We start from the raw sequence: 14984 nt of genomic DNA, 5'->3' as shown, positions 1-14984 counted from the left end.
TCCTGACTAGTCTCCCAGTCCCTGCCACTGAAAAAAATCCCCACAGCATGATGTTGCCACCACCATGCTTGACCGTAGGGATGGTGCCAGGTTTCCTCCAAACGTTGCACTTGGCATTGAGGCCAAAGAGTTCAATTTTTGGTTTCATCAGACCAGAGAATCTTGTTGCCCATGGTCTGAGAATCTTTAGGTGCCTTTTGGCAAACCCCAAGCGGGCTGTCATGTGCCTTTTAGTGAGGAGTGGCTACCGTCTGGCCACTCCACCATAAAGGGCTGATTGGTGGAGTGCTGCAGAAACGGTTGTCCTTCTGGAAGGTTCTCATATCGCCACAGAGGAACTCTAGAGCTCTGTCAGAGTGACCATTGGGTTCTTGTTCACCTCCCGGACCAAGGCCCTTCTCCCTCGATTACTCAGTTTGGCCAGGCGGCCAGCTCTAGGAAGAGTCTTGGTGGTTCCAAACTTCTTCCATTTAAGAATGATGGAGGCCACTGTGTTCTTGGGGACCTTCAATGCTGCAGAATTGTTTTGGTACCCTTCCCCAGATCTGTGCCTCGACACAATCCTGTCTTGTAGCTCTACAGACAACTCCTTCTACCTCATGGCTTGGTTTTTGCTCTGACATGCATTGTCAACTGTGTGACCTTATATAGACAGGTGTGTTTCTTTCCAAATCATGTCCAATCAATTGCATTTTCCACAGGTAGACTCCAATCAAGTTGTAGAAACATCTCAAAGATGATTATTGGAAGCAGGATGCTCCTGAGCTCAATTTCGAGTCTCAAAGCAAAGGGTCTGAATACTGTTTTTTATTTTTAAATACATTTGCGAAAGTTTCAGAAATGTCTAAAATCTATTTTAGAACACGGCTGTAACGTGACAAAATGTGGAAACAGTCAAGGGGTCTGAAAACTTTCCCGAAGGCACTGTATATGAGACACCATACGAAAGGATGATGACTAACATGTACTATCAGACAAAATGGTGATAGGTACAGTATCTGGTGTAGGCTGTAAATGACAATAGAAGATGAAAAACAAGTATAATACTTGCACATTGTTATATTAGCAGAACACTACTTCTACAGTGTTGGGTTGTAGTTTGAAATATGCTTAGTCATGTTACCATACTAGAACTCATTGCTTACTTTACATGAATAATTCATATATATGTTGGGGTCAATGGAGGGTGGATAGAACCTAGGTGTATGGAATGTTACTGAGTGAGACAAGGGGGATTGCATGAAGTTTACATTCTGTCAAACATGTTACTGTCAAATCTCATGGTGGAGGGAGGCAAAGGACATCAGTCTGGTTTCAGTCACTAATAAGGTAGGACAGTCATAGATTAGGGAGGAGTAAGGAATTCTGCCAGTGGTCAGGTCAGATGAAGTCCTACCCCACACACATACAGTATAGTATTGGCTGTCTCGAAGTGCAAGAAGTTGATTCGGCCTAGTAGGAGGGTATAAATATATGTGCTTGTGTAATCATGTCTTTGTCTTCGCAGCTGTGTGACCCAGTGGGTGAATACACTTGGTTAGAGCTTTTTCTAGTCATCTGTGATTTTTTAAACTTTGTTTGTTCAGAACCTTAACAACAGTATTATGTGAAGGATTGTTCATTCTACATGGAACTGTTACGCTTGAAAGTGATCAAACACACTTTGTTTGGAATATCTACGTAAGTTCAGCAATTGCACTCTTCTTATACCACTCTGTGGGCTACCCATGGTATGAGGAAAGTGCCATCTTCCTGCGGTTCACATCTGCCTGTATTTATTGAACTCTGCCTGCTAAACCCATGCACCTGTCCATAACCTGTAATACATTATATAGATGGAAGGGACTACATCACACACCGGAGACTTGAAGACAGGATCTCACCCAGAGAGCTGTAAATGTCAGGGTGTGGTTAGACAGCCAAGTCCTTAGATTAGACAATTTAAATATAATAGAATTCCATTCTATTTCTGGGGCAACTGAAGTTGCATCTGTAGCTGTTCTATCTGTGGTTGTACTCTACACACAACTTATTTTATTTTGCTCGGTAAAGTGTAGGCATACTGTCTTTATAAGCATATCAATATGATAGCCTATTTGCAGTAGAACATGTTTTGTCTTTGTAACACAAGCACAGGCATCGATTTTTTGTTGATAAATGTAACTACACTCAAGCTGGCCTTGTTTGTGCAATGTCCACATGTAGCCTACACCTGTAGGGATATTAGTTCTGGGATTTGTCCCCTAGGAAAGATCTAAAAGCGGGAGTAAACAGAGACGGGATGAGACCAAACTAGCATCTTATAGAATATTGTGTTGACAACTTAGTTGACTGAAGACAAGGGCATTCAACTCGCAGTTGTTGATATCGTGTCCATGGGAACATGCCTTTATGTGACGAGATACAACTTCCAGTTGCAAGCTACTTTCGTAGCAAGGTGTTGTAGAACGAGTGTGTCATGAAACACATTCCAGACACCGGGGTACTTCTTGCTATTTTGGCAAAACTGTGATTTGACAGGGAAACATCAGCTGGCTAGCCCAGATACTAATATATACATATTATTAATACTATTGGATATAAAACACTCTGAAGTTTCTAAAACTGTTTGAATGATGTCTGTGAGTATAACAGAACTCATATGGCAGGCAAAAACCTGAGAAAAAATCCAAACAGGAAGTGAGAATTCTGACATTGTTAAACTCATCGCCTATTCAATTCCCTGTAATATATGGATCTGTTTGCACTTCCTACGCCTTCCACGAGATGTCAACAGTCTGTAGAACGCTGAATGAAGCCTATACTGTGATGTGGGACCGGATGGGAGGTGTTTGAGTCAGTGGTCTGGCAGATTGCCAGTTCTTGGTCACGCGCATTCCTCATGATATCGCCATGATATCGCCATTACTTATAAGATAACAACATCCTGAAGATTGATTCTCTACTAAGTTTGACCACTTTATTGAACTTGTAATATAACTTTTTGAAATTTTCGTCCGACGTTTGCCTGCATCTGCGCGAGCGTTTGGACACGTGTACTACACATGCTAGCAAAAGTAGCTAATTGGACAGAAGTGATGGACATTATCGAAACAAAACAACGATTTATTGTGGAACTAGGATTCCTGGCAGTGCATTCTGATGAACATAATCAAAGGTAAGGGAATATTTATGATGTAATTTCGTATTTCTGTTGACTCCAACATGGCTGAGAAATGTTGTTAAATCTGAGCGCCGTCTCAGATTATTGCCTGGTGTGCTTTTTACGTAAAGTTTTTTTTAAATCTGACAAAGCGGTTGCATTAAGAACAAGTGTATCTTTAATTCTGTGTAAAACATGTATCTTTCATCAAAGTTCATGATGAGTATTTCTGTTATTTGACGTGGCTTTCTGCAATTACTCCGGATATTTTGGAGGCATTTCTGAACATGGCGCCAATGTAAACCGAGATTTGTGGATATAAATATGCACATTATCGAACAAAACATAAATGTATTGTGTAACATGATGTCCTATGAGTGTCATCTGATGAAGATCATCAAAGGTTAGTGATTCATTTTATCTCTATCTCTGCTTTTTGTGACTACTATCTTTTGCTGGGAAAATGGCTGTTGTTCTGTGGCTATGTACTGAGCTAACATAATTGTTTGGTGTGCTTTCCCCGTAAATCATTTTTGAAATCAGACATGTTGGTTGGATTCACAACATGTGTAGCTTTAATTTGGTGTCTTTCATGTGTGATTTCATGAAAGATAGATTTTTATATTAATATATTTGAATTTGGCGCCCTACATTTTCTCTGGATTTTGGCCAAGTGGGACGCTACCGTCCCACCTATCCCAGAGAAGCTAGCTATCTAGCTGCTGTCAGATTGGTTAAACACAAGGTCAGCGCAGGCTTTAACCTACACATAAAACTGAATTAGTAGATCATCTTGAGATGGTGAGTCACTTCTCGGCATAGCAAAGCTATCTTAGCTTACCTTACTATCACTAAGTTACTAACTACTGCCCTTGTTTGTTTGTTGAAATCGCTAACACTTTACTCGTATAACTTTATCAGAAGCATGTGATCAATGACGTCCGAAGCTTCGATTCATCGAACAACCACCTGATGGATTGGTGCTGTTTTCAGTAGAAGACAAAAGGGTTACCCTCTACACTCGCTACAGTGTGTGGGACGTCAGCTATAATAATGTGGCTGCTGTCAATTATTTTGACCAACAGGTGCCACTAGTGTACACTATGTTGATCAAAACCTTGAGTAATGACACAATTGCCTGGAAAGCATCAATGCTTCAGTGATCTTCGTCCACCTCCTTACTAAAAGTCACTCCCAAGAAACACCCACATTAAACCACACCCCAAAGACAACTCTTGTTTGTGCTTCAGTAATGGGAACTGCATTCCTTAATGAGCACCGGAAGAAACACATGCGGAATCAGTGAATGCAGTTCACCTTTAAGCAGAGAGGAGGGAGGTGGCTGGTGCTTGTAACAGCAGACAGGAAATTAGGTGGGATGGTGGGTTTGGAAAAAAAGACTGTAGGGTGTACAATACATTGATAGAACATATAATGTGCAGTATTTGATGCTCAAGTGAAGATTGTACATGGGAGAGTGGAGTTGAGGGTTAAAATGAGCAGTGCAGTTCAACACATGACCTGAAGGGGGTGAGCCACTCTATGGAATTGGTTATCACATTAATTAATCGTTGATTTATTAATATCACTCTGTTATCAACACAAATAGTAGGGAGGCAAGTTATACATAAGCATCACATTAACTTTGATGAATTCCTCCCCCTTCCTCTCTCTCTCTCTCTCTCTCACACTGAAGCGCACACGCTCACACATACAGAGTCTGCGTATAGATAGGCAGACCAATTCTGCTATTTTTTCACTAATTGGTCCTTTGGCCAGTTGGATCAGCTCTGAAAAAAAGCTGATGTGAAAAGATCTCATGTGATCGGTTAAAAGACCATTTAGTGGAAAGAAATATGCAAATGTAGCTGCAGGTCTAAACGCAGTCAGACACCCAGAAAAAGGAATCCATGTAATCCAAGTCAGCCAGTCACATCACGACATCAGTCTGACTCATTCCAGTACCTCATTAAACTTCAGCTTTACAAGTTTCACCGTTTCAATTCGGCACCAACCACATTTGAAATCATAATGTACGTCTAAATCACTATTCATTCTAACCCGACACAAGTGTTCAACATCGAAATCTCCATTGTAATTCTGTTTCCATGGTAACACAATTAGTGTTGATAACGCGTGGTTGCTGTGCGTACAGTTGGTTCTTTGATGTTTAGCTGCAGCGCTGGGTAGCGGTAGAAGAGGCAGACTGTAGATGTGGTCGGAGTCCTGACACAGTGTTACCCCCACAGGACTCCCGGAGAGCTGAGCTGACATTACAGTGAGCATTACTGACTCTGACTGAGTCTGAGCAGGTTTTTGTGGATGGTTGGCTGCATAGAGCCGAGGCTCTGCTGATACTGCAGTCAATAGACTGCCCTGTAGCGGAAGAAGGATCCAAGCACCAGCCCATCCAGTGTCTGAGGAGCAATGCTCGCTGTAATACCTGTTTGTCCATTGGCAGCCAGGGCAGATCAAACATGTCCTCCAGAGCTGGTGCATCCCATAGAACCAGTATGTCCGGTAGAGCCAAAATGTCTGAATAGATCAAAGGTGTCCCAAAACACAATGTCGAACAGAGAAAGCAGAGCCACCAGATGTGCCATTGTTATCACTTCAGTAAAGATTAATTTGTGCTGTTGATCAAAGTGGATATGTCCTCAAGTGCTTTACTAAGCCCCTCCTCTTCTCACTTGCTCCTCCCCAAAAAGTATAGCTGGCCACCCTTCCCCTGGCGCCCAGTCCGGTAAATGGGGAGAAGTACCGGCTCTAGATTTGTTTTTTTTCTTCTTTTGACTTGTGTAAAGATGTGTAAAGTCTGTGTGCTTGAGTTATCTTTTGTCTTTTGGCATAGCATGAAAACAATTGGACATGCTCTAAAAGTCATACACACTGTACAATAAATCTACACACATCTTTAAAGCTTTCAGTACATCTAAGAAAATCCATAACAAAACCAAAAAATGAAGAGAAAAAAAACTGTTGATACACCAAATGTAAAAAAATATTCAGAATTGCACAATTTCATCCCCACCAATTAGCAAAACTTCTCTTCATGTGTTTTTTTTCTTCTTTTTTATAATACTGTACAGACAAACATATTTTTTGTTGTCGTCATTCACGACACGTTTTTGAGCTATTAAGAAAGAAATTCCAGGTTGAGGGATCGGTCGATAGCAGCAAACTGTATTTTACATCAACAGTTTCTCTGCTAGAGCCAGAAGAAAAGAGCCTGCGTCACCCTAGCAGAAAACCTAGACATTTAGCTAGACATGGGTGGATTACAGAAGAGAAAACATTACAGGAGACGGGGAGAAGGGGAGAGAGGGGAGACGGAGAAACAGAGAGGGGAGAGGGGGGATGGACATTTTCTTACATGAGATATGGATGAAACAGAACATAAAGGAGGAGAGACATAATGTGTGTATGTAGCTGCGTGTGTATGTGTTACATCAATGGGTTAGACAGGTTCTACCGGTTACAGCTGATTGCGAAAACACAGGCGTAGAGTTAAAATGCTCAGGGGAGTAGGGAACTATTTAATGTTGTGACCGTGGGGGTAAAGGCTAAAACATGCTTTACTTTCCTAAAGGAAGAGATGAAAAACAGATTTTACTCTCTTGTCATGTCACTCCTGTCTCTGGAAGGTGGCTGGACCTCTTTCTTTCTTTCTTCTGTTGGCCCCAAGGGTCCCCTTGCAACTTACCCACACTCTCTTCCCTCGCTTTTTCATACTGCTGCCTGCTCTATTCACTACCAATGGGAACATGATAACTCTTATCACATTTATAACGGCTATCTATCTGTCTGACTGGGAGCTCGAATAGCCTTACCCTAACCCTAACCCTAACCTTAACCCTTAACCTAACTCTAGCTCCTAACCCTAAAACTAACCCTAGCTCCTAACCCTTAACGTAACCCTAACACTAATTCCAACCTTAACCCTAAACCCGTATAAATAGCACTTGACCTCGTAGAGACTAACCAAATGTCCCCAGTTGGTCAAATATGTACCGTTTACTATTCTTGTGGGGACTTCTGGTCCCCACAAGAATAGTTAAACACGTCCACACACACACTGAGGAGTTAACGTCTGGGACTCTGTCGTAGCGGTAACTTGGCTGGTGATCAGCTGGCAGGCTGATCAGACAAAGTGCCCAATATGCTCCCTAATAGCCTCAGTCAGATTAATGATATCTGCTCCCTCTCATTTACCCTTCTCCCTCGCCCCTCCATTTGATCTCCATCCATCGCCCCCTCTCTCTCTGTCGATTGCTCCCTCAGCCCTCTATTTGATCTCCTCCTTCTTTTTTCACACACTGTCTATCTTATTCCCCTTTTCATTTAGTAATTCCCTTCTCACCCCTCTGTTTGATACGTCTAGCTCTCTCTCCTTTCAACCGTTCCCTCTACACCATTCCCATTCCATTGTCTTGTTATCCCACAGAGTATATCTTTAATAAAGGGATGCTTAAGCAGTACCGTGGGTGGTGAGATACTGTGGGTTGTGCCATTTTAGCATGTCTCCTGACTGGAAGGCCAATACAGCCAGGTCCCTTTGGGTGACAGACTGAGTTTTGCTGTGTCATGGTAATACTGTAGCTTCAGGGGACAGAGGTTTTTGTATGTATGTGTGTGCGTGCGTGCGTGCGCGCGTGCGTGCGTGTGTGTTCTAACTGTAATGTCACATCTCCTGTTCTGACTCAGCCACTTGTTCAAAGGTCACACGGTAACGCCACACTTCGCTGACTGGAAACAACGCAGTGAAGGACTGTGGGAATAGTACTACTGGCTACAGGGCGCAACTATCACAGGAGAGAGGTCAAGGTCAAGGCTCGGATAGAAAAGACAGATAATTGATTGATGACCAGATATAAATAACGCACGGAGATGGAGCGAGAAAGAGAGATGTAAGCAAGACAGTGGAGGCTGATGAGGGGAGAACGGCTCATAATAATGGCTGGAATGGCGCAAATGGAATGGCATCAAACACGTGGTTTTTGAGACCATTCCACTGAAACCGTTCCAGTTGTTACCACAAGCCTGTTCTCCCCCAATTAAGATGACACCAAACTCCTGCGAAGTAAGAGTGAGTCAGATTCATTTCGTGTTGCGGTGTGGTCGTTGTCAGAAAGGAAACACTCAAAAATCGTTGGCAACAAATCTCCTAATGATAGTGATAAAGGATAATGGGGGTGGGGGGGCACGAAAAAACCTCAGCACAACACTAGTACGCAACGAGCGACGAGGGATTAGCAAAGGGCACAGCAAGTGGGGCGGGGCAGGGGAAAGGGATGAGGGTTCCACAGAAAAAAGTAGACAATAGTAGTATATCAATCAAAGGTGTCCTTTTAGTCAGTCAGCAAACAATAGCTGAACAAGAACTACAGCCTATAGCTGTCTTTTTGAGTGTGGGGTTTTATATTTATTCTTATGAGCACCTTCTTCCTTCAAATTCCTTTCCTCTCTTTTTCTTCTTTTATTCCCTCATTTTTCTCATTTGCTCTCGTCGCGAGTGGGCCGTATCTTCATCTCGGAGAACTTGAGGGAGTACTGCCAGCCGGTCCAGGTGGACCACTCGATGCCGTCGGCATAGGAGGTGTGCTGCCCGCGGAGGTACTGTCCGTTCAGGTTGGACGTGTGGCAGTTACGGTACCACCAGGCACCGTGGTAGAAGGAGGCACAGTTGTTCTCCGAGTGGTCGTTGTCCTTGTCTTTGGTGGTGAACTTCATTCCGTTGTGCTTTAGCAGAGCATCGCCTGTGTGGGGGGTGGTGGTGGAGGGTGGGGGGGGGATTGGATGGGTGGAGAACACATTCATGTTGCATTCATGTACAAACATATTTACACAAACATGCACGCACACACACGGATGCACGCACAAGCACACACACCCACCCACACAGTCAAATGAAATGGACAAGGGTGAACAGAGGAGAAATAGGGGATAGATTGGAAGAAAAGAAAGGAGAAATAGATAATTAAGAGAGGTTGAGCGATAGAAGAGGCTTTAGAGAGAAATACAGTTGATTCCAAATCTTCAGTGCTTTGATTTGTCTTTCCTGGCTAAACCAATGTCTTTCACCAGAGCCCTCTTACATCCGACAGCACCAGAGCACCACTGCATTCCTAATTCATTTCCAAATGACTAAGGAACAATCAATCATTTCCATAAATGACGTGAGATCAGAGAGAGGCCTCCTCTCCCTCTCTAAAGATCAGTCCTCATTACACAAACCACAGGGTTACAACACTTTGTAGTTCATTTATCAAAGGGCTCTATACTGACCTTTTTATCCTTCTGCTTCTACTATCGCCTCCCTAACGATCCGATCAGCGCACAACTGTCACATCGTGCGCACATACGCACGCACACACACACACGCACGCACGCACGCACACACAGACACACACAGACACACACACACACACACACACACTTAAAAAGGAGCTTTGAAGCCTCTAAAAAGTATCTAAAAATACTCTGCGAGCATTTACAGAAATAGAACTGAAGAGAGGCAAACGGGACACTGCTAGCTATAGGCTACGGCTTTGAGCTGAATGTCACCCTTGGGTGGTTGGCTATGGAACGCCATTTGGGTCTTTGCGTGTCAAATAAGATACAGGTTAAATAATGCTATTTGACACGTAAAATAAGCGCGTTGACCAATCAAGACCTGAATATGACTGCACATCAGATAATAATTTAACACGTTCATATTTTTTTATACGTAGTTCTTACACGTATGCTATGATGCTGGCAAAGTTTTGTCTCGCGCATCTGCCGCTGCTTCACTTGAACGCAGACACACTTCCCCAAGCTCTAGGACAGTGCAGGTCATAAAAAAAAGCTAGCTAGCTGATGGATGCAAACAATGTTCTTCCCCAAAAACATAGCGAAACAACATATCACATCTGTTTCAGTAGCTATAGTTAGTTAACTAACTATCTAGCTAGGTGTCATAATCTAAAATACCCCACATTTATAAGACTGTTATTTGATTAATGATGGTCGGACCCACATATGGGAAGCTGGACACAATAAGGGTTAGCCACAGTAGTTGAATTTGCGGTTCACCTTCAAAATAAAAGTCTCTAATTGAAAGTGATGCAAATGAATGCAAATAGTGACATCATAGAATAGATCATGCTAAACGAGGTTGGAATGTTGTTATATATAATTTTACAAACATCTGTTGAAATTACTCTGTGGATGCATTAGACTTTAGAATTGCATTGGGGCATACTTATTTCACTTGGGTACTGAGCAGACGGATATCTAATTTCATTGATCCCAAGTCCTTAGGTAAGGTATTTTTCTTAAAACTGTATTGTTGGTTAAGGGCTTGTAAGTAAGCATTTCACTGTACGGTCTACTATACCTGTTGTATTCAGTGCAAGTGACAAATACAATTTGATTTGAAGGCTGTACAGTGTAATATGAATGTCAATACACACAATAGGCTGATTGGGGAGGTGATTTCCCACAGTCACGGTCCTGCAATAAGAGCTACGATGCTAATATTTGTGTAATCTCTTCACAGTTGTGTTCTGTGGCTCTAACAGAGTAGACTGATACCCCAATGCTCCACATTCCAACACTCCAACCTTGTTTAACATTATCTAGTCTAAATATGGCATGATTGCACCAATTGTAACCATTTGCGTCACTTTCAAAGAGGGAGTTTTATTTTGAAGGCGAACCGCAAATTCCACTATTGTGGCTAGTCCATATTGCTTCAGAACACATAACCTGGTCCGTCAAACCTCACTAGCCAGATGAAGCTAGCTGGTTGCTTATAATGTTAGCTTTGGGCAACAAGGTTAAGTAGCTGCCCAGCAAGTTATTTTCATGAACTGCAGTTCGATTTCAATAGGAGAACAACAAGTGGCTACCTAGCTAATACTTACTCACATCGGTCCTAAATCATTGCTAAGAATTTTGAAAATGACTGTAGTTTCTACTGGTCGTTGTTTTCAGGCTGGTTGCATTGGTGCTAGCTAGGATGGTACCAAGCTAAAGTTTCTAATAGCATCTGTATCAAAGATATTTGCAAACATTTTTGATCCTGCTCTTATTTCAAATGATCACACAGACGTTTTCCCATTCGGTCGAACAAATAATGCCTTATTACCAACGCGGTATTGTAAACACAACGTGCAAATTCAGCACAAAACAACATTCTATAATATAATTTTTGTTATTTGCCGTGTCAAATTAAAAGCTTATTTGATGAGTCAAATAGTAATATTTGACGTGTACCTTTTTTGACACGCAAAGACCCAAACGTCATTCCATAGTTGGCTTACTGTCAGTGGCACTACACATGGGGATGTTGAGTGAGTGATGTCATTCTGTCCCACAAAAATCTACGATTTCAAGGAATTATGTATTTGGTATCTAAACTCTTCAGGCTTTTGATGAGCAAAATTATATGTGTGGTTTATTTATCACTCCCCCTCATTTGTCTGTTTTTTTCCCCCTCTCTTTCCCTCGCTCCCTCTCTCAACCTTTCTGTAATTCTTCATGGTGTGTGTGTGACCAGAGGGGGATAGAGGGATAAGCGTTTTCAAAATAAAAAAAAGCCTCACAAAGTAGAGGAAAACACTCCTCTCCAGCGGTGAAGTGTTCTCTAGCATCTCATCAGGGCAACTAAATCCATTAATTGCCCAGGCAGGGTGTGGCCACATCACCAATCCACTCCCTCCAATTCCATTTTTCCACAGTAACTCGCAGCGCCACCAGTTCCGACTGGGCGCGTTTCAGCATTCACACAGAGAGCCTCTACGCCGAAACATTTAAAAAAAAAGATACAAACATATAACCCCAACCCAATGTGACAACGTGATAATGGTTGCCGGATAATACGAAACAATGGGAGAGAGAGAGGAACCAGGCTAGCAGCACTTAGCGTGTCATTTGCGGCCCACTCAGTGTAACCTTGTCTGGCTGAAGGGAAGTGGATGGGACAAGGGGGCCCCACTGAACACTGTTAGAATCCAGCTGCTTCCAGCCGCAATGACCACCATTCCACTGAGACCAGAGGGGTATCCTACGATGCAAGCTAGATCTACTCAGGGTTTTCTAAAGCTAATCAGCTTCAGTTAGCTTCACATTCCAGCTCAGGCTTTGTCCGTATTACGACGGTGGATATTGTTTGTCCACCTGCCGCTAACTCTAACAGGCTTGTAACTGCGTGTGCATGTCACACATGGCTAGTCGAACACCGAGCTCTTCATTGAGACATTTCTGAAACGTCAATCTATAGGCGAGTCAGTGCCACATTTTCATTTGTGCCGGATTCAATATGAAATTAAAGGTATCTTGCAAATTCAGCAGGCTATTGAGTGAAATAAGCTTTTAGACGTGGGGCTGCAGGTAGCCTAGTGGTTAGAGCATTTGGACAGTAACCCGAAAGTGTTACTGGATCGAATTCCTGAGCTGACAAGGTAAAAATCTGTCGTTCTTCCCCTGAACAAGGCAGTTAACCCACTGTTTCTAGGCTGTCATTGTAAATAAGAATTTGTTCTTTAACTGACTTGCCTAGTCAAATAAAGTTTAAATAAAAAAAAGTGCGGTCTTTATTTTATTATTTATTGTTAATGCCGTCTTTCGCGTGCTTATCAATGCACAAGTACCTTTTTTCCCCTGTTCTATGGATGCTGCGTAAAGTTTTAAATGTATTCTGTCATTACCATGTCACATAAAAAATGTTTACTTTTGTTTAATACAATATATTTAATCAGTCGTCTTCCTCAAATGGAGGGGATGATGATGCAATCTTTGCAAGAGGAAGGGAATCTGATTTCATTGGTGCTCAATTCGTGGCTCAGTCATTTCAATCAGGGTAAGTGGAGTTCGCCGTGAGTTAGCCTGCACCGGAGAAGGTTACCTCTGAAGGAGCCATAGAAATGTACTTGGCTAAAAGGTGAGCAACTTTCGTATGACCGGTTATCATGAGTTGAACTCAGAGTTAACCAAAGTTACCTCGCTAACGCCTCAAACCTGCTTCGTAGGATACCCCTCAGACCAGAGAAAATGTGTGAGTGAGAGTGTGTGTGTGATAATAACAATAACAGTGGTACTAAGGGGGGGAGGGTATGAGGGAGAGGCTAGTGTGCTGCAGTGGGATTCAAATGTCCAATAGTTGTCAGTTGTCAGTTGAAGGTTAGTGGTATTGAGGGAGGATGAGCGGATACAAGCTTTACACTGTGAAACATTAGGGTTCCTCAATGGTTCTTTGGGAAGGGTGATGTTCTATGTGGAACCATAATGACTCAAAGAACCCTTTAAGCTCTTCAATGGTTCTTTACAGTTCACAAAATGGTTCTTTGCTCTTTTAGTGCTAATTTAATTGTCCAGTTTATCTAATAGGTTGTGTTATGCCATTACATATTATATTTGGCTAGTTTTAACAATATAATACGGCTGACCAGAATAACAAACCCTGTATGGTTCTTCAAAAGGATCTACAAAGAGCCTTTCAGAATGAGAAATATTCTTTATACAATCATTATTAACAAAGGTTCTATAAAGAACCACAAAAAAGGGTTTCATGTAGCCCCGAAAATGGTTGTACCCATAGCACAACACTTTCTTTTGGCGCTATATAGAACGAATGTTAATGGTCATTTATAGAGCATCACAAACAGGTTCTATATAGCACCGAAAAGGGTTCTGTTATGGTTACAAGCCAAATAACCCCTGTCTGGTACTATTTAGAACCATTATTTCTTTGTGTGTACAAGCCATTTACAGAACACTCTCTCTTTCTGCAAAACCTGCTTCTGACAACACTCTCTCCCTCCTCCTCTCCTCTACACCCCCCTCTTCCCTTCCCTCCATCTCTCATCTGTCCCTCTTCTCTCTCTGCGTGCTCAGTTCTCAGTACTCCACTCCCCAAAGGTTCTTTAAATTGATTATTTGTTGTGACAGGCATCTGGCAGTGTTTTGTTTATGCTGCCGGTCAACCACAGTAATTAATTGGGTAGTAATTTATTCACGGTGACGTGATTGCGGCTGAGATGTGATGTTTGGGGAACAGATATACACAGGCACATACGGTCTGTCCTTGTTTCTCTGTCCCTGTCTGTCCACGCTGTGGAGACCAAACTAAACACTTCCATCCCTCCTTCCCTCAGCACTTAACAATAAACTACTGCAGAGGACACAGCCGTTTTTACTATAGATAGTCAATGCATTGCTGAGTTATACGTATTTGATGAGTAAACCTGGAGCTTCTACATATGTGTTTAAGTGCGGCGTAACTTTGCTTTGGGTACCTCGGTGTCTCGTTCTATAACAACCCAATCTATAATTTGAATCAAACTTAAATGTAAAATGTTAATTGAAGATGAGAGTTTATTAGGTTGATACTTTATTGATTAACACAGGGAACTGGTCATTCAGATATATGTACCTGCATTTCCAGAGTAATCTCCAACGGTCAGTGGGTATCCGTCATCGTCAGGGTCCACAGAGAACAGGCCAACTCCAAACATCCCATACTGGGCATAGGCTGTACTGTTGTCAAAGTCCTCCAGGTCAATCCTCAACTCATAGTTGCCCTGGATGGAGAGAGCATGGATTTGCTTCAACCCTGCAGACAGAGAGAGAGAGCGAAATGGAGGGAGAGAAAGAGGAAGAGAGGGAGGGATGGGAAACAGACAAGTTGGGAAGGAGAAAGAATGAAGGACAAAGAAGGAGCAATAGGAAGGGAAGGAGAGAGTTAGAGTTGACCGATCAGAGCCACTCCCTGAGGGAGAGAGACTCCTTGTTGCCTTGAGACAACACCCACACCAAAGTAATTTCATTTCAGGAGCAGCATCTGCTTCGTACTGTGCCA

General features: G+C 42.5%; 1 protein-coding gene across 2 annotated transcripts in view; it reads right to left on the bottom strand.

The window, feature by feature from the left end:
* LOC139552088 (fibrinogen C domain-containing protein 1-like) overlaps positions 1-14984 on the bottom strand; it is a 295950-nt gene that overhangs the window by 19787 nt on the left and 261179 nt on the right. The window contains exons 7-8 of one of the 2 annotated variants that reach the window (XM_071363491.1): positions 14559-14738; positions 4703-8898 (exon numbers count right to left, since the gene is read on the bottom strand). In XM_071363491.1, the coding sequence (XP_071219592.1) occupies positions 8636-8898; positions 14559-14738 (443 nt within the window). In that variant the 3' untranslated portion in view covers positions 4703-8635. Of the gene's footprint in view, positions 1-4702; positions 8899-14558; positions 14739-14984 lie in introns of those variants that run through there. The other variant, XM_071363492.1, reaches the window with a different exon arrangement.

Source organism: Salvelinus alpinus, chromosome 24 (assembly GCF_045679555.1).
Source record: "Salvelinus alpinus chromosome 24, SLU_Salpinus.1, whole genome shotgun sequence".
Taxonomy (NCBI): domain Eukaryota; kingdom Metazoa; phylum Chordata; class Actinopteri; order Salmoniformes; family Salmonidae; genus Salvelinus; species Salvelinus alpinus.
This window is presented reverse-complemented; position numbering and strand designations above follow the sequence as displayed.